Consider the following 20,744-nt stretch of genomic DNA (forward strand, 5'->3'; position numbering starts at 1 on the left):
TCTCCTGTTTTATTTCTAATTGAGCTTTTTTGGATCTTGCTTCTCTTTTTAGTTAATCTCACTAATGGTCTATCATTTTTATTTATCTTTTTAAAGAATTAACTTTTTGTTTCATTTATCTATTGTATTGTATGTTTTTTGTTTCAATTTCACTTAGTTCTGCTCTGATTTCGTTATTTATTTTCTTCTCCTGTGTTTGGGTGTGGTTTGTTCTTGTTTCTTTACTTCCTTGACATGTTACCTTAGATTGTCTATTTGTACTCTTTCAGACTTTTTGATGTAGGCATTTAATGCTGTGAACTTTCCACTTGGCACCACTTTTGCTGTATCCCAGAGGTTTTGATAGGTCATGTCACTATTGTCATTCAGTTCAAAAATTTTTTTAATTTCCATTTTTATTTCATTGTTGTCTCAATGATCATTCAGAAGCAGGTTGTTTAATTTCAATGTATTTGCATGGTTTTGAGGGTTCATTTTAGAGTTGATTTTCAATTTTATTCCAATATGGTTTGAGAGAGTACTTGATATAATTTTGATTTTCTTAAATTTGTTGAGAATTGTACTGTGGCCTATCATATTGTCTATCTTGGAGAATGTTCCATGTGCTGATGAATAGAATGAATATTCTGCAGTTGTTGGGTAGAATGTTCTTTAAAGATCTGTTAAGTCCATTTGTTCTAGGATATAGTTTAAGTCTATTGTTTCTTTGTTGACTTTCTGTCTTCATGACCTGTCTAGTGCTGTCAGTGGAATATTGAAGTCCTCCACTATTGCTGTGTTCCTGTCTATCTCATTTCTTTGGTTTAGTAGTAACTGTTTTATATTTAACAAATTTGGGATCTGCAGTGTTAGGTTCATGTATATGTAGAATTGTGAATTTTTTTTCTGTTGGACTAGTTCTTTTATCATTACATAAAGTCCCTCTGTCTTTTTTAACTGCTGTTGCTTTAAAGTTCATCTTGTCTGATATAAAAATAGCTACTCCTGCTTGCCTTTGGTGTCCATTTGCATGAAATATCTGTTTCCACCCCTTTATTTTAAGTATATTAGTCCTGTGTCAGGTGAGTCTCTTGAAGACAGCAGATACTTGGTTGGTGAGTTTTTATTCACTCTGCCATTCTGTATCTTTTAAGTGCAGCATTTCGGCCATTTACATTCAATGTTAGTATTGAGATATAAGGTACTATTATATTCATTATACTATCTTTTGCCTGAATACCTTGGTTTATTTCATTGTGTTATTGTTTTATAGGTCATTTGAAATTTATGCTTTAAGGAGATTCTATTTTGTTGTATTTTGAGAATTTGTTTCAATATTTAGATCTCCTTTTAGCAGTTCTTGTAGTGCTGGCTTGGTAGTGGTAAATTCTCTCAGCATTTGTTTGTCTGAAAAAGACTGTATTTTCCCTTCATTTATGAAACTTAGTTTTGCTGGATAAAAAATTCTTGACTGAGAAGTGTTTTGTTCAAGCAGGTTAATGATAGGACCTCAATTTCTTCTAGCTTGTAGGATTTCTCCTGAGAAATCTGTTAATCTGATACGTTTTCCTTTATAGATTACCTGGTGTTTTTGTTTGTTTGTTTTTCCACACATTTCTTAAGATTCTTTCCTTCATCTTGACATTAGATAACCTGATGACTATGTGCCTAGGAGATTATCTTTTTGTGATTAATTTCCCAGGTGTTCTTTGAGCTTCTTGTATTTGAATGTCTAGATCTCTAAGAAAGCTGGGGAAGTTTTCTGCAATTATTCCCTCAAATGTGTTTTCCAAACTCTTATATTTCTCTTCTTCCTTGGGAGCACCAATTATTTTTAGGTTTGTTCATTTAATATAATTCCAAACTTCTTGGAGGCTTTGCTCGTTTTTTTAATTTTTTTTTTCTTTTTCTTAGTTGGATTGGATTAATTTGAAAGCCTTGTCTTCAAGTTCTAAAGTTTTTTCTTCTATTTGTTCAATTCCATTGCTGAGACTTTCCAGTGCATTTTGCATTTCCCTAAGTATGTCATTGATTTCCAGAAGTTGTGATTGTTTTTTATTTATGCCGTCTATTCACTGGAGATTTTTCCATTCATATCCTGTATCATTTTTTTGGATTTCTTTAAGTTGAACTTCACCTTTCTCTAGTGCTTCCTTGATTGCCTTAATAATCAATCTTCTGAAATCTTTTTCTGGCAATTCAGAGATTTAGTCTTGGTTTGGATCCATTGCTGATAATCTAGTGTGATCTTTTTGGGGTGTTAAAGAACCTTATTTTGCCATGTTATCAGAATTATTTTTCTGGTGTCTTCTCATTTGGGTAGACTATGTCAGAGGGAAGATGTGTGACTCAGGCTGTTGTTCAGATTCTTTTCTCCCACAGGATGTTTCCTTGATGTGGTGTTCTTCCCTTTCCTCTAGGGATGGGGCTGCCTGAGAGTCAAACTTCAATTATTGTTATTTCTCCTCTAGCTCTAGCCACCCAGTGGAGCTACCAGGCTCTGGGCTGATACTGGGGAGTGTCTCCAAAAAGTCCTGTCATGTAACCCATCTTCAGGTCTCTCAGCTATGGATACCAGCACCTACTCCATTATAGGTAGCAGGGGAGTGAAGTAGACTCTGTGAGGGTCCTTGGTTGCATTTTTGTTAAGTGTGCTGGTTTTGTGTTGGTTGGCCTCCAGCCAGGAGGTGGTGCTTTCAAGAGCACATCAGTCGCGATTGTATAGGGAGGATCAGGCAGTCAACAGAGCCATACGGCTCCCAAGAGATTATGTACTTTGTCCTGGGCTACCAGGGTAGGTACAGAAAGACCATCAGATGGGGGCACTGTTAGGCTTTTCTGAGCTCAGACTCTTGGCAGGTCTTGCTGTGGCTGCTGTGGAGGATGGGGGTGTGGTTCCCAGGCCAATGGAGTTATATTCCCAGGGGTATTATGGCTTTCTCTGCTGCATCACATAGCTCACCAGGGAAGTGGGGGAAGAGCCGGCAGCTCCAGGCCTTACCTTGTTCCCATGCAGCCCACAGCCCAAACAGCTGGTCTCACTCCCCTCATGTCCCACCCAACATCACCAAGTTTATTTCCAGGAAGCTGGTAACAGCTAAGAACTTGCCCCAGGCTACAAGCCTCCCAGCTGAGAAAGCAAGCCAACTCACAATTCCTCAGCTATCCCACGGAGCCTGCAGTTGCAGTCCACCTCTTTCAAAGGGTCTGTGGATTCTCTTGGCTTTCCTGGTATGTTCCTGTGGTAGTTCTTGGAGCAAAAGTTCACAGTGTGGGTCTCCACATGCTGCTCTGTTGGTCCGTGTGGGAGCTGCAAGTTAGTCCTGCCTCCTCTCTGCCATTTTTCCTGGCTCTAGTCATACAACGTCTGAAGTACCATTTGGTATAAGTACAATTTTGATGCTTATTTCACACAGGATAAAGTGAATGTACAATAAGGGTGTTATAATGTTGTGTCACAGTTATATTAGAGTAGATTTTGGATCTATTTGAACATTTCCTCCATTATAGTAACTCTTTGGACACATGTGCTTGTTGATTGTTCCAAAGTGTTAACTTGACATACCACAAAGTTGCTTTTTTTTCCCCCTTAGATTCAACCTGAAGTCTAAAATAATTAAATTATTAATTAATAATTGACACTGGACAAGAATGTGGTCACTTTTTCATGTTTCATTAAAGATATAGAAGACCTCTAAAAATCTTCAATTTCTGGTTAAAATTTATCTAACAGCCTAATGTCACCATCTTGTGACCAAACCAGGCTTAGCCCCAGGAAGGGAACCTGTGTTCTGGGAAGGTGTGCATAATTAGAATAAGTACCTTAGCCCTAGCTTAATGATACCCTATAGATCTACTAACAGGGGAATAACATCCAAATAGCTTATGTATTTCATGCGAATTTTACAAAAAAAAAATTTGTTTTTTTTTTTTGAGATGAAGTTATGCTCTTCTTGCCCAGCCTGGAGTGCGGTGGCGTGATCTTGGCTCACTGCAACCACCTCCTCCAGAGTTCAAGGGATTCTCCTGCCTCAGTCTTCCAAGTATCTGGGACTACAGGCATGTGCCACCATGCTTGGCTAATTTTTGGATTTTTAGTAGAGACAGAGTTTGGCCATGTTGGTCAGGCTGGTTCTGAATTAAAAAAATTCTAATAAGGTTTTGTAGCATTTCTAGAACTCAAGATTAATGCAATTTCTGATATCTCACTTACTTAGAGTCATAAATACCAGGAAGAAACATTATAATTGCATGTGCAGAGGTTTAGCTTAATTTTGCTTCATTGGATGGAAGTTTTGATTCAGGAGGTTAAAAAGCATCCACAAATATCTATGTGCCATGTGTGCTGTCCATCCTATTAAGCACATAAGCACAATACTCACTTTATGTGAGAAATTATACCTTCTTTTTTTTAGAAAGATTATTTTCTCAATGCATAGCTTGTGTGTTAAATTGCATTCCCAATGTTAACAAAGGGAATCATAATTCGTAAAGTGAATCTAAGCTATACTTCAGGTGCGTGACTTTTTATTAAGCTAAAGGTGAGTCCAAGGTCAGGCGTTTTGGCTCACACCTGTAATTTTAGCACTTTGGAAGGTCGAGGCGAGAGGATCATTTGAGCTCAGGAGTTCAATACCAGCCTGGGCAACATGACAAAACACTGTCTCTACAAGCAAATACAAAAATTAGGGTGGCATACACCTATAGTCCCAGCTTCTTCAGAGGCTGAGTTGGGAGGATCACTTGAGCCCAGGAGACAAAGGCTGCAATGAGTCGTGTTCCTGCTGCTGCAGTCCAGACTGGGTGACAGAGCAATACCCTGTGTCTCAAAAAAAAAAAAAAAAAAAAAGTATGAGACCAAGTTGTGGTAATATCTCACAGGGTATGTATTGGTTAAACTTTATCCCAACTATTGATTATTCTCAACAAAACTTACAAAACAACTGCTTGGGTGACAAAATCTTAAATACATTTGCTTTACCATTCATGTCTTGTACCTGCAAATATTTACAAAGTGACAACTGAAAGAGGTCTTCTATACTTTATTTATTTATTTATTTTTAAATTTTATTATTATTATACTTTAAGTTTTAGGTTACACGTTCACAACGTGCAGGTCAGATGATATTTCTCTAAGTAGGTCACTGTAAAAATAGATTTCTGTTACATAAGTTTTTAATTAATTTCTTGTGGTGAAATGGACAGAATATAATGAAAATAAGTGCCACTGAGGACTGAAGAGCTGTTATTGAAATGAAAAATAACATTTCTAATACACTTTAATATGAGTATTGATTATCACGAATGTATACCTAATCAAAGGGAAGCTGAGTGCCAAATGATGACCTGCATGGTTTGTTTAAAGTAGTTTCTGTGGAAGAAAATATTTGAGTAAAGGTAATCATTATTGAGATTGAATTTTTACTATGGTCATAAATTTTCTGTCTGTTTTTTGGTCCCTAAAGTACTAATTTGAATAATAAATTTTCATCTCACTTCAATATAATGCATTTTCTTTTTACTTTCATCATTGCTTTAAAACATATTTACTAGAGATATGAAATGGTACAGAAGTTGAATGATAGAACAAAGAGCAGTGTAGAAATAAAAAATTATAGCCAGTATTTATAAGTTATATTGGGAACTTGGCAAGATCTCCTGTACTGGGTGAGGCATGAATGGATTCATTTATCTGTCAGTGTGAAATTAGTTAAGGTTTGCCTATGGGACTTGTCCAGTTAGAGGGCTAATAAAGACCACTGAGCAAATTTGAGCTGTCAGTAACTTAATTGTACTTTCTCTAATCTGTAACTAGGAGACATCTTATTGATCATTGATCATACAACTTTCACAGTAGTGTTTAGTGAAGATACCATTTTGATGCTTATTTCACACATAATATAGTGAACATGTAGTGGTGATAGGGTTTGAATTATATGTCACAATTATAAGAGTAGCCGTTGAGTCTATTTCAACGTTTTCTCCCTCATATTAACACTTTTGACCACATATGCTTGTAGATTACTACAGGATATTAACAAGATACACCACAAAGTAGTTGCTTTGCTTTTTTTCTTAGATTTAAACTGAAGTCTAAAAGATGGGCTTTCACAGTCAATAATTGTATTACATCTTAAAATTATTTCCAGAACTATGATTCTATGAAGTTTTGGGTGAGGCGCAAATTTATTTGTTCTTTGTGCAATGTTTAAATATTACTCAATGAAAGAGGGAATAAGCCAACTACACACCATAAAGAGAAAACAATTATTTCCGGAATAAATCTAACCAATTTTAAACATAGTATTAGAAATCCATATGAAGGATGACATTAAGAATCTATAAATATCTTATCTAGATATGAAAACATACTGGCCTGGATAGGTAAGACACGATTTCTTGGCACGATTAGTGCTACCAACATATTTACAAAAGAAGTGAAAGACTACTATCAGTTGCATGAAATATTATCAGAGTCTCCATTATAACTGTTGATTGATTGGTTGGCTTATTCATTCACTTGTGAGGCCAAGCAATACATCTGTGTTATTATTGGTAGAAGTTAAAGAGCTTTAGTCTCATACACCTTCCAAATAAAAATTGCTCTATGTGAATTAAGCAGTAAATTAAAAATTAATTTTCTGACAGAAAATTTTCAGAAACAGGCTGAAGTTCTGGCTATTTATATAGAGACTCTTGTTTATTCAGTAGTAACCCTATTCATATCCCACTGTGTTTATAGTGCAGTCGTAGGAGAAAGAAACAACCAGTACTTACAATTTATGAACTGTCTTATCAAAATAGACTGAAGCTTCCCAAGAAAGAAAGGGAGAAAAACGTCTTCCTGAGAAGCCTTAAAACAAGTGATAGCTGTTTTCTATGAAGGCCTATCATTTAACCCTCAAGCATAAGTGATTTTCACATATCACTTCACTTAATCATCACAAGAAAATTATTATGTAAATGGTTCTCCATTTCGCTCATGGAGACAGCTCAGAGAGACTAAATCTCTTAAGGTCACAATGCTAAGTGATACAGCTGTGATTAACAGGTTTGCTTGGTTCCAAACCTGGAGTGATTATCTTACTATGGCTTGATATAATATTCACATATATGCTGGGTCTATTTTAGAAATAATTTTCCTGGAATTGATCTTTACATTCTAAATAAACAAGGCTAAAAATCTGTGACTTATTGTACACGGAGAGAAAGAATGTAGATGTTTTTCAGTGTCTTCAAAGAGGTTACTACCTCTGATATCTGAAAACTGGGAAATTTGTCCTTGGTAAGCGGCCCATCCCTCACCCTAATTCTTCTTGCTTCTTCATTTATCTTTAAAAGTCTGTACTCTTGCAATCCAAACATCCTTGACATTTTTCCCAATCTATGCATTCTCATCTTCAAAATTTTACAGAGATTCTCTTTCTCTACCAAGTATCTGTACTCCTTTCATCTAGAAAGATAATAATTATATTCTTTCATTTGCTATACTAGGTCTTACAGTTTAGTCAATCCTCATCTCACACCAGTTAGAATGGCAATCATTAAAAAGTCAGGAAACAACAGGTGCTGGAGAGCATGTGGAGAAATAGGAACACTTTTACACTGTTGGTGGGAACGTAAACTAGTTCAACCATTGTGGAAGTCAGTGTGGCGATTCCTCAGGGATCTAGAATTAGAAATACCATTTGACCCAGCCATCCCATTACTGGGTGTATACCCAAAGGATTATAAATCATACTGCTATAAAGACACATGCACACATATGTTTATTGCGGCACTATTCACAGCAGCAAAGACTTGGAACCAACCCAAATGTCCAACAATGATAGACTGGATTAAGAAAATGTGGCACATATACACCATGGAATACTATGCAGCCATAAAAAATGATGAGTTCACGTCCTTTGCAGGGACATGGATGAAGCTGGAAACCATCATTCTCAGCAAACTATCGCAAGGACGAAAAACCAAACACTGCATGTTCTCACTCATAGGTTGGAATTGAATGATGAGAACACATGGACACAGGAAGGGGAACATCACACACCGGGGACTGTTGTGGGGTGGGGGGAGTGGGGAGGGATAGCATTAGGAGATATACCTAATGCTAATTGACGAGTTAATGGGTGCAGCACACCAACATGGCACATGTATACGTATGTAACAAACCTGCACATTGTGCACATGTACCCTAAAACTTAAAGTATAATAATAATAATAATAAAAAGAGTTTACTACTAAAGTCTAACATGGTGAATAAGGGCAGCCATGTTTCCTGGAATGCTGATGTGTGGTTTCTTTCCTATCTACTACATGAAGCTTTTTTCTTTCTCTTTTTTTCTCTCTCTTTCTAGTCTAGCAGCCAATACCAGAAAGCACTAGTCTCCAAAATGCTATGTCACCTCTGAAGGAATTCCAAACCAGATCTAAGATCTTTCTTTCTGTTTTTCTCTAATATGTCATATGAAATCATCAAATTCCATACTCTCTGGATGATCTCTGGTGCACATATCTCTATTTAACTGTTTTTCCTCTTTCAGGACTGATCAAATACCATGTCCTTCATGAAGCTTTTATGCCTTGGAATTTTATACTCTGATCTCTTCATTAAACTCTCTGGCATCCATCATTATAATCAGTTACCTGTCCCTCCGTCCCTCCCTTTCTTTCTTTCTCTTTCTTTCTTTCTCTCTCTTTCTTTCTCTTTCTTTCTTTCTTTCTATTTCTTTTCTCTCTCTCTTCCTTCCTTCCTTTCTTCCTCTCTTTCTTCTTTCTTTCTTTCTCTTTTCTTCTTTCCCTCCCTCCCTCCCTACCTTCCCTCTCTCCCTCCCTCCATTTTTCTTCCTTTCTTCTTTCATTATTTTCTTCTTTTCCCGAAGTAAACTATTTGACATATTCTCTCTTTTTTAATATATATCTTTCATTCTTTTTCTGTACTCTTTCAAATGAGAGTATTTTTGAATGAATGGATAAAGATTGTATTAGTTTGTGCTTGTGTTGCTATAAAAATACCTGAAGCTGGGTCATTTATAAAGAAAAGAGGTTTAATTGGCTCATGGTTCTGCAGGGTGTGCAGGAAGCATGGTGCCAGCATCTGCTTCTGGCCTCAGAGAACTTACAGTCATGGCAGAAGGTGAAGGGGAGCCAGCATGTCACATGGTGAGAGTGGGAGCAGGAGTGAGAAGAAGTCCCAGGCTTTTGAGCAATTAGATTTTGCATGAACTACTGAGAGTGAGAATTCACTTAACACCAAGTGGATGGGGCCAAACCATTCATGAGGGATCCACCCCCATAATCCAGTCACCTCCCACCTGGCCTCACCTCCAACATTGGGAATTAGCTTTTAATATGAGATTCAGAAAGGAAAAACATTCAAACAATATTATCCCCCCTTTAAAATTTTCTCCTTTTAAAAACAAAGAAGCTGGCCAGGTGCAGTAGTTCAGGCCTATCCCAGCACTTTGGGAGGCCAAGGCAGGCGGATCACCTGAGGGCAGGAGTTAGAGACCAGCCTGGCCAACATGGTGAAACCCCGTCTCTACCAAAACTATAAAAATTAGCCAGGCGTGGTGGCAAACGCCTGTAATCCAGCTACTCCGGAGGCTGAGGCAAGAGAATTGTTTGAACCCGGGAGGCAGAGGTTGCAGTCAGCTGAGATTGTGCCATTGCACTCCAGCCTGGGTAACAAGAGCGACACTTCATAAGAAAAAAAAAAAAAGCTGATAAATATTACTCAGTAGACCTAGATTGTATTTTAATCTGTTGCACTGTCTCCTTAATGTTGGACAAATTCTCTATTACTCTGTCCCTTCGTTTCTTCATTTGCAAAAGGGAGCTAGTAATAGTACTTACCTCATGCAGCTGTTATGAGTGTTTAATGAACTAATATTTATAAAGCACTTAGAACCCCATCTAGTATACTGCAAGTGCTCCATAAATGTTAGATTTTCTTACCTCTTACTAGATAGCTGTGTTAAATAACTCATATACGCATTTTATTATTTCCTCTCTGCCTCACACATATGGCAATACTCAAAGGTTTATATTAATGGCCAACTTAGAATTTGAAGAAATTGTTTAAAATGTCTTATCTGGCTATAAATCTTCTAGCCTCAATTTATTCTGGTTCATTTTTGGTAGCTGTAACCTAGAATTTTTTTTTTTAATTTAAAATCCCAATTCCATGGGTTTTATGATTAGTCCTCTTTTAGGACCTATGTCACCTAGGCAAATGGTTACTTGATTTTGTATTTTCTAAATATTTCTGATAATGTCAAATTAATTATTTGTAAAAAAAATCTAAATATTGATATATACATTCATAAAGTATTAAGATTTTTTTACTTAGGGCTTATGAAACAGATTTTATTATAAAAATTATTTGAAAAGCAATTTACTGAGAATAGTCTCATCTCTTTTTAATTGTTTGATTAATAGTTTTATGGACCCATGTCACTTCTTAATTCTAAATAATTAGCATTGAATGATTCTACATTTAATCTTCAAAATAGTCTTGAATAGTTTCTCTTTTCTCACATTTCCACTTTACTTACTTCTGAGTTTTTATTTCCATGTCTGGGCAGAAAGCCAAAGGTGGTTAGGCAGAACTATTTAGTTCTACTTGAGTCAAAATTCAATTGCAACTTCATGAATAAGACTCTTTGGATCCAAGCATCGCCCACAATCTAACCCTTAGGATGTTGATTTCCCTAGAGAGCTAGATAGCTTAGGAAACTCGGAAGCAAATAACATGAGTCTACAGATGCATGCCTAGCAGTATGCTTACCATTTTTCTAATATATAAACATAATTTAAAACTATATAAATTAAAATGTTTAACTCTAAAACTATTAAGCCACTGATATTAGCACTTATGTTAGAAAGCCCAGTGTGAAGTGGCTAAAAAAGAGGAGATTGCTCTGGCAAAAAGACTACATATTTTCAGAAAACAAAACAAAACAAAACAAAACAAAACCTATTTTCTTCCAGACTGACAGTTGTAAGGTGATCTAATTTCTAAAATGAGACATGCTCTGCCATATTTCATAGGGATCTATAGCACTACAATCTGAGCTGTTCTGATAGTTGCTGCAGGCAACTTTGAAGCTGAATAATAAGTTCCAAATTTGAATCCTCCAAATTTCAGATACAGAAGCTGATTTTCTTACAGTAACCAAAAATGAACAATTTCTTAAAGACAGGTTAACATTAGATAATAAAATAGCCAGAAAGCCTACTGACTACATGTTAAAGGATGCTGTCCTTTCTACATGACAAGACATCTGTCATTTCCTAACCAGTTCAACCCTCATCCTCAGCATTTTTCCTCTGGGAAAGAGATATTATAAGAAGGGTTTTGTTTTTTTTCTAGTATAGACTCAATTTGAATTAAGTACAATGGTTTTACTGTAGCATGGCTTTATGCTTTGGGAACCCCAGTGACACACAGATTTCCCACTATTCTGTAGCATCTGTTTTTTGTGTCTCAGAATAAGATTTACTTTAGAGTTGTACCTTTTGTTGTTTAAATTTCTTTTTTATGTTAAACTTTTTTCAATTAGCATATACTTATTATTAGAAAATTTAATGTACAATGGTCAGTTCCTTTTTTGATCACACCATTCCAAGTGATACAATCTGTCTCTTTTTATGTGTTTTTTACTGATAAGTTAGATTTCTTGGCATGCTCCTTGCTCTGTAGTTTCATTCTCCATGCTGCTATTAATATCTTCTGCCATGTGTGTTCATGCCTATCCACAGGAGGTTAGAAGATTTCACACCTTAGCAATATGCTCTGCATACCCTTCTAACACCTTATGCCTATGAGAGGCATGGGGTTGGTTGTACTGCAATTCCACTTACACTCTGTTCTAGAAAGTATGATGAATTTTGTAATATTTACATCACCACACCTACCCTATATTTCTACCCAGCTTTTCATCTTTTCCTCATACTAAAATGGAAGAAGCATCCCTGTTACTTTCAATGGGAAATTTCTATATCTGTTCCCCGGAATCCAATTATTTTCACCTTCTCATGAGTTTTACAATTTTTGATAGTCCCCTTTTTCAAAAGCATCATTTCTTTCAGCAAAGACAATGCTTCTTATTTCCCATATAAAAGAAAATAATTTGTTGAACCTACTTTTCTGATGACACAAAATGCTTTTGTTTCTGCTGTTCATTCATTAAAAGATATCAATCAATTGTCTTAACTCATGGTCTTTGTATCTTCACATTCAATATACTCTTGAAGCCACTGTAATAAATCTCCAGTCCTTTGATATATTTTCTGATGTTATTCTTGACAAGTTAACTATTAATAATACTGTCCATCTTGCCAAATCCAATTAACCCTCACTAACCTCAATCAACCTCCTAACAGAATTCACCCCAGTTGTTAGCTCCTTCCTTCCTGGTAAGCCATTTCTTGGCTGCATGCCACTCCCCTTCCCAGTTTTCCCTCTCTCCTTTGGCTGTCACCATCTCCGAACAGATACTGACCTGCTCTATACTCAATAGGTTGTGTACTTCAGTGCTCAATCTTTTATTTCTTTTCTCTTATAATTCTGTTCCAGATGAGATTATACCATTCCCATTACCTTAGCTTTATGCTGATATATCATCTCAAAGTTATATTTCCTATTTAGAAAGGACAATTGAATTCCATACCCATATTTGACTTTTGCTTTTTATTCCACATGGGTATCTAGTGGGCATTTAAGGCATAATCATTAATTTTTCCCAAACTACCTTTCCCCAGCTCTTTTTATCCACCTCAGTAAAGGGGCCTATCAATTAAATAGTAGGTCAAACACGTGTGGAAATGGAGTCACCTGTGATTTAATTGCTTTACTAATGCCACTGCAACAAGAAGTCTATGAATTTCATTTCATATATAACAGTATGTTGTACACTTTTTTTCATCATCTTCTATCTTTCCATCTTTGTCCAAGTTGACAAATAATTTTTTTTATAAATTGTTTTCAACTTTCTACAGTCTATGATAAAAAGTAGCCACTGTTATTTTTCAGAGCATTAATAAATCTGTTTTTATTTTCTTGAATTTGAAATTCTTGCCATTGCTTTCACAAAAGATACCTTGTCCTACCTTGTCCTAACTCTTGGAGATTCATGTCATTCAGTCTCCATAGCCACGTTGACATAGATTTGTTTTCTAACCAATTCAAACTGTTTCTTTAATTTCGATCTTTGCATCTTGGTTTTCTCTGTTTCATATATTCTTCCCTAGCACTTTTCACATAATTAGTCAGTCCATTTCATCTTTCAGGTCTAGATAAAATATTACTTAAGCTTAGATTTAAAAAGAGAAAAAAGCGTTAGAGGCTTTAGGAGAGAATATTTCTCTCCTTAAATAGTTGAAGAAATAGTCTGAAGCTTTTCTGGAACATATGATAATTGTTAAATAGTATATATTCAGAGACATGTTAATCAGCTGTTGCTAAATAACACATAACTCCAAAACTCAGGGGTCTTAAAAAAAGCTATGTCTAACTACACTGTATGTGTCGGTGGGTTAGCTGAGGGCTAGCTGAATTAGGCTAGCTTTTGATGCCAGCTCTGTTTATCTCTGGGGCACTCAATCGTGCATCTGCACATTTACTAGATTGATCTACGCTAGGTTGGGAACCTTAATTGGGACAACTTTGCCCCGTGTGTTTCCCTTCCTCCTGCTAGGACAAGTTAATTAGCCCAATCATGCTTTTCTTGTGGCAGTGGCATAGGATACAAGGAAACATACAAAGTCTCATGAAACCTAGGCCCAGAAAGAAGACAGACACCATCACTTTCAGCTCATTTGATTACAAAAGCAAGCTGAAATCTAACCCAATATAAGAGAACTCTGCAAAATTACATGAATTGAAGAGGGAAAATAATTTGTGGCCTATAATTCAACCTATCTTTATTTATTTTTTTGTCTCATTCTTTGACTAAACTAGGGTTTAGTTGAACTGTGATGGAGGTACAATGTTAATAAATGTAAATGTTTTGTTTTTCATTTTATATTATCTTTAAAACTTAGCTACAATGAAATTTCAAGATAAATTCATCTCTGATTTTAAGGATTCTAATTTTTTTTGAATAATAGCAACAAGAAGTCTTATTATAGGTTTAATTTTTTTTTCATTAAACGTATTATCGGCTTCCAAGAGGTGAGTTCTTTTGGTCTCTCCACTATTAATCGCTGTTTCTGCTATCTACTTTTATTCATGGAATTTGGTAAGACCTTATAAAATTATTCTTTGAATTAGTAATTGAACTTAGCATTAAAGACTGACAGATAAGAATAATTGATATAAGTTCTATAAAAATATAAAGTTGCCATGTAATCAAATATAGAATTTAAAAGTATATTTGAATATTTTAATGTATTTGGATATAATACTTTCCTTGGTTCAGTTGTATTTTCTTCATTATAACATCAAGTAAAAACTTCTCTTTTTTTCTCTAGATACTTCATCAACTACAATGTTGAAGACGACAGATTTTTCAACATTGATGCCAATACTGGGACCATTAGGACTACAAAGGTTCTCGACAGAGAAGAAACTCCATGGTACAACATCACAGTCACTGCTTCAGAAATTGGTAAACTACTTTATGTATCACAGTAAAAGATGTCACTTGTACAAGAAGACATACTGAATTTCCTTAAGAGCAGGGCCCTCATAATCTTTAGTTTTGATATCAGGATCTAGGAGAGTAAGCGGAGTGTATTAGATATAATTTCTCATTATCAGATAGCATGAATAAGTCTTATGCCTTCCTCCTTACTGTAATTCTGGCATGGTGATGGAAAAGTGGCATCACAGAACACTTATGCCTCATCCTTGAGTCAAGGGCATTTGGTTCTCCTTCTGATTGGGAGACTTGCTTTTTCATTTGCTTTTGCCTTACTTACACTATCAAGTCATTGGAATGGCTTGATATGTGTGATAGTTTAGGAAAAAAGAAAGAAAGAAAAATGTATAATTACACATTGATTATTTTGTCAATATAATACCTCTGCTCAAGTTTCAAAAACACTTATAGAACTTACAGTAAAAGAATAATTCTTGGAATTTCAACAGCCAGGTTTAGGCTGTCTTCAAGTAATGTACGTGATCTACAGCTGAGGATGACTCTTGTTCTACCTCCACCCAGAATATTCCATTGTGATAAACACCTAAGCTCAGGAAACAACATAAAAAATATATATATCCGTAAGACTTCTGGAATCATAAAGGTAGATATGACTGTGTTAAATGAAATTAGAATATAACTCTAAGAAAATGAATCCATCTTCATAACAATAAAGTTTTTTTTAACATATTCGTAAGTAGACCAAAAGTACCAATTATCCTCACTTTAAAAGTGTACGAAGAGGTTATACATACATTTAGGAAATGTTTTGATGTATTCATGAAAAAAACCATGAATATATCAGAGGTTAAGAATACTTCACATTTGAAAATAGTGCCATGTAAAGTAAAATCACATTCTGTTTTTCTTTCAGAGGGTCTAAAACATTAAAAATTTTAACAGCTTCATTGATATACAATTCACACAGCATAAAATGAACCCTTTTAAAGTGTATAACTCAATGGTTTCTAGAATATTCACAGAGTTACACATCCATTACCACAACCAATTTCAAAACATTTTTATTACTACAAAAAAAAAATTCTGCATTACTTAGTCATAATCCCCCACACTCTCTCACCTTAATTCAGGAAGCCATTAATTGACTTTCTGTCTCTATAAATTTGCCTGCTATTGCTTTGCTATATAAAAGAATCATATAATAGGTAGTCTTTTGTGACAGGTTTGTATCATTGAGCATGATGTGTTCAATGTGTATGCATATTATAGTATGTGTCATTGGTACTTCATTTTTTTATTGCCAAAATTATTCTATTGTATTGATATACCACATATTTATCCATTCTTTACTTGACAAACATTAATCTGGTTTCCATTTTTTTCCTAATAGGAATAATATTGCTATAGGCATTGGTGTAAAAGTAGTTGTGGAAATGTTTCCATTTCTCTTGAGTATATGCCTAGGAGTGAAATTGCTGGTAACTCTTATGTGTAGCCACTTGATGAACTAGCAGATTGTTTTCCGATGTGGATGCACTGTTTTACGTTTCCGACAGCAATAGGGTTTCCTATTTCTTCATATTTCCACCAACGTTTGTTACTATATGTCTTTTTATTATAGCCATTCTAGTGGGTGTGAGGTGGTATTGCACTGTAGTTTATGCATGCTTCTATTGCCCTTAGTTATGTAGCAGTCATGAGGCTACTTCAGTGTTTTTGATTCTACTTGGGTTTTGGTGTCTGCAAAATTAGCTCAAGTGGCTTCCATTTGGATTAGTTTTTCAACATAATATCTCTGTAAAAGTAACCTTTCACTAATTACTTTTAAAGGGGTTCTCTAAAGAATCCATGAGTGAGTTCAATTGTAATCATTTCTGGTTATTTTCATCTTCAAAATAACCAGACGTTAGCAATTGTGAATCCTTAGTAATGTAAGAACAAATTAAATGGCGGTTAAATAATAAGGACTCATTAAAAATTAGTTAAGAAATAAAGGGATGAATGGAAAAATATATCCAAGAAAAAAATTATGAGGGTTAATATGGTTTGGTTGTCCTCACCCATATCTCATCTTGAATTGTAGCTCGCATAATTCCCACCTGTCATCGGAGGGACCCAATGGGAGGTAATTGAATCATGAGGCCGGGTCTTTCCCATGCTGTTCTCATGATAGTGAATAAGTCTCAGGAGACCTGATGGTTTTATAAAGGGGAGTTCCCCTGCACACGCTTTCTCTTGCCTGCCGCCACGTAATATGTGACTTTGCTTCTCCTTTGCCTCCTTTCATGATTGTGAGGCCTTCCCAGCCATGTGAAACTAAGTCCATTAAACCTTTTTCCTTTATAAATTACCCAGTCTCGGGTATGTCTTTATCAGCAGTGTGAGAACAGACTAACACAGTAAATTGATACCAGTAGAGCGGGGTAGTGCTGTAAAGATACTTAAAAATGTGGAAGTGAATTTGGAATCGGGTAACAGTCAGAGGTTGAAACAGTTTGGAGGGCTCAGAAGAAGATAAAAAAAATGTGGGAAAGTTTGGAACATCCTGGAGACTTGGAGTGCTCGGAAGACAGGAAGATGTGGGAAAGTTTGGAACCTCCTAGAAACTTGTTGAATGGCTTTGACCAAAATGCTTATAGTGATATAAACAATAAAGTCCAGGCTGATGTGATCTCAGATGGAGATGAGGAACTTTTTGGGAACTGGAGCAAAGGTGACTCTTATTGTACCTTAGCAGAGACTAGCAGATTTTTGCCCCTGCCCTAGAGATCTGTGGAACTTTGAACTGGAGAGAGATGATTTAGGGTATCTGGTGGAAGAAATCTCTAAGCGACAAAGAGTTCAAGAGGAAGCAGAGCATAAAAGTTTGGAAAATTTACAGCTTGTTGATGAGATAGAAAAAGAAAAACCCATTAACTGGGAAGAAATTCGAGCCTGCTGCAGAAATTTGGATAAGTAACAAGGAGCCAAATGTTAAACACCAAGACAATGGGGAAAATGTCTCCAGGGCATGTCAGAGACCTTCACAGCTGACCCTCCCATCACAGACCCAGAGACCTAGGAGGGAAAAATTGTTGTGTGGGCTGGGCCCAGGGCCCCCTGCTGTGTGCAGCCTAGGTACTTGGTGCCCTGCATCCCAGTCGCACCAGCTGTGGCAAAAAAGGGCCAAGGTATAGCTTGGGCAGTGACTTCCTAGGGTGCAAGCGCTAAGCCTTGGCAACTTCCACATGGTGTTGAGCCTGAGGGTAGATAGAAGTCAAGAATTGAGGTTTGGGAACCTCCTCCTAGATTTCAGAGAATGTATGGAAACCCCTGGACACCCAGACAGAAGTTTGCTCCTGGGGTGAGTCCTCATGGAGGACCTGTAAGGCAGTACAGAAGGGAAATGTGAGGTGCAAGCCCCCACACAGTTTCCACTGGGGCGCTGCCTAGTGGAGCTGTGAGAAGAGGGCCAACATCCTCCAGACCCCAGAATGGTAGATCCACTGACAGGTTGCACTGCACACCTTAAAAAGCCACAGACACTCAATGCCAGCCCTGAAAGCAACTGGGAGGGGTCTTGTACCCTGCAAAGCCACAGGGGTGGACCAGCCCAAGCCCATGGGCTTGTATCAGCATGACCTGGATGTGAGACATGGAGTCAAAGGAGATCATTTTGGAACTTTAAGATTTGACTGCCCTGCTGGATTTCAGACTTGCATGGGACCTGTAGCCCCTTCGTTTCGGCCAATTTTTCCCATTTGGAATGGCTATATTTACTTACTTAATTCCTGGACCCCCATTGTGTCTAGGAAGTAACTAATTTGCTTTTGGTTTTCCAGGCTCATAAGCAGAAGGGACTTGCCTTGTCTCAGATAAGACTTTGGACTGTGAACTTTTGAGTTAATGCTGAAATGAGTTAAGCCTTTGGAGGACTGTTGGGAAGACATGATTGGTTTTGAAATGTGATGACATGAGTTGTGGGAGGGGCCAGGAGTGGAATAATGTGGTCTGGCTGTGTGTCCCCACACAAATCTCATCTTGAATTGTAGCTCCCATAATTTCCACATGTTGTGGGAGGGAGCTGGTGGGAGGTAATTGAATCATGGACCTCGTCTTTTCCAGGCTGTTCTGGTCATAGTGAATAAGTCTCATGAAATCTGATAGTTTTATAAAGGAGAGTTCTGCACAGGCTTTCTCTTGCCTGCTGCCACGTAAGATGTAACTTTGCTTCTCCTTTGCCTTCTGCCATGACTGTGAGGCCTCCCCAGCCTCAGATATGTCTTATTAGCAGTGTGAGAACAGACTAATACAAAGGCGTTGAGCTAATTCTTCAGAAAAGAGAATCAACTCCAGAAGCATTTCAATCAGAAGCCATGCTTTAGATTAATTTTTTTTTCACTACCTCACTCCAAATAATATTTGAATTAAGTAGAATGTAGTTTATGAATATATATGAGTTCATGCATTCATGAAAATTATGTTATTTGCAGTCATCACCAAAATAAATGCCTGTTTTTACTAAGTAACATCCTAATTATATATTTACTTGGTAAAATATGGGTATATTTTTATTATGTGCAGTACTTTATATGGGGTTTGAGTTAATCTATATCTACTAAGTAAAGCAGTACAGTAAATTGTAATTTTCTGAGTTTTAGGTGGTAATAAAACAACCTTGGAGAACACCTCAATGAGCATTACTAAAATATAATTTAATTCTAATCATAAACAGGTGTATAGAAAGAAAGAGCACTATTAAAGATTTTATAGCCATGTTGGGAGACTGTATTTAGAAATGAAATGCATGCACCGATTCCTTGGCTTAATTGCCTGTTAATGTCATTGGGAACATTGCCATGTACAATTGTTTGTCAGCCTTAACCTCAACATCAGCCACGCTACCCAAGTATTTTCTAATATATTCTGTTTTGGAAGGGTAGCTGGTACTTTTTCAAATGGGATTTTTTAAAATCTTCTTAATGTACAGTTTCTGAAGAGCCAGTTGTTTTGTGAAGTGATATTTAGTAGTGAATGTTTGTAAGTACTTTTATAAGGCTACCTAGGGATTTATGCCAACAAGAGAAAGGTGCCTCCTCTGGGCAGATGAGGCATTGCAGTAGGATTTAGGAATGAATGAGGGCAAGGGAAAAACAGTGCTCCTTCCTTCTTGTGAGTAGGCCTTGTTTCAGGGTCATACAAGATATCAATAGAAATATTCCAGTCCCTAAATCTGTGCTTATTCTAATATGGCCCTGTAGGGAAGCTGATGTTTGGTGAGCCCAATCATTGGTCAGGTTATTTTAGCTCACTAACGTTTATTTTGTTATTTATTTTTTAAATTTATATTGTGAAGTAAATTAACTCTTACAAATGTAAAGATGACATTATGAGTACGATAAAGATGACATTATGAGTATGGTCAGGGACCTAGAAAGTGTTGTATTCTCATCATATATCACAGTTTTTGGGAAAAAGTACTTTCTAAGTAAAGACCTACAGAACATTTCTGCAGTGGGTAACACAATCTTCCCTCTATGCAATCTATAATACAGCTGTTTGGTAATTCGAATTAGTTTTCTGTTGTTGTGTAACATATAATAATATGATTTCTGTAGGTCAGAAGTCCAGGTGGGCTCAACTGGGTTCTCTACTTAAGGTCTCAAAAGGCTGAGGTCATGTGCCAGCTGGGATGAGCTCTTCTCCAATGGCTATGAGATTCTTACTGGATAATAAACTTTCCTTCAAACTTACATGCTATCACGCAATTTTCCCTTTATGTGTCCCTGGTATAATGCATATTATGCATATTTTCATTCCAACTCTTTGTTAGGAACTACAAATAAGGCATCAGTGACTGCCTAATAACCAAAACCTATCAATACTTTTTACCTTTTATCTTTCCGTCATTTCTTTGTGACATTTGACTATGTTCATCATTCTTTTACCTCTTAAAATTTTCTGTATTTTAGCTACTATTCCAGTATGTTGGTATTGGGTACTTTATAATCTTTATCCTAAAGTATCTTTCAATTAACTCATGCAGAATATATTAATAAATGATACTTGCTAGTCAGTGTGGTATTTTAGACACCAGGGATATTGAGAATATTATTTTGCCTTTGAGGCATTTGAGTGTTATTCATAAGACAAGGTAAGTAGATAATTGCATTATGGAAA

At 36.4% G+C, this 20,744-nt stretch overlaps 1 protein-coding gene across 5 annotated transcripts in view; it reads left to right on the plus strand.

Annotated features, from left to right (window-relative positions):
• CDH18 (cadherin 18) overlaps nucleotides 1–20,744 on the plus strand; it is a 1,104,671-nt gene that overhangs the window by 1,017,485 nt on the left and 66,442 nt on the right. For all 5 annotated transcript variants that reach the window (XM_014344962.5, XM_055112494.1, XM_008971208.4 and 2 more), the window contains one exon: nucleotides 14,455–14,591. In XM_014344962.5, coding sequence (XP_014200448.1) covers nucleotides 14,455–14,591 — 137 coding nt within the window. The remainder of the gene's footprint in view (nucleotides 1–14,454; nucleotides 14,592–20,744) is intronic.

Source organism: Pan paniscus, chromosome 4, assembly GCF_029289425.2.
Source record: "Pan paniscus chromosome 4, NHGRI_mPanPan1-v2.0_pri, whole genome shotgun sequence".
NCBI classification, from domain to species: Eukaryota; Metazoa; Chordata; class Mammalia; order Primates; family Hominidae; genus Pan; species Pan paniscus.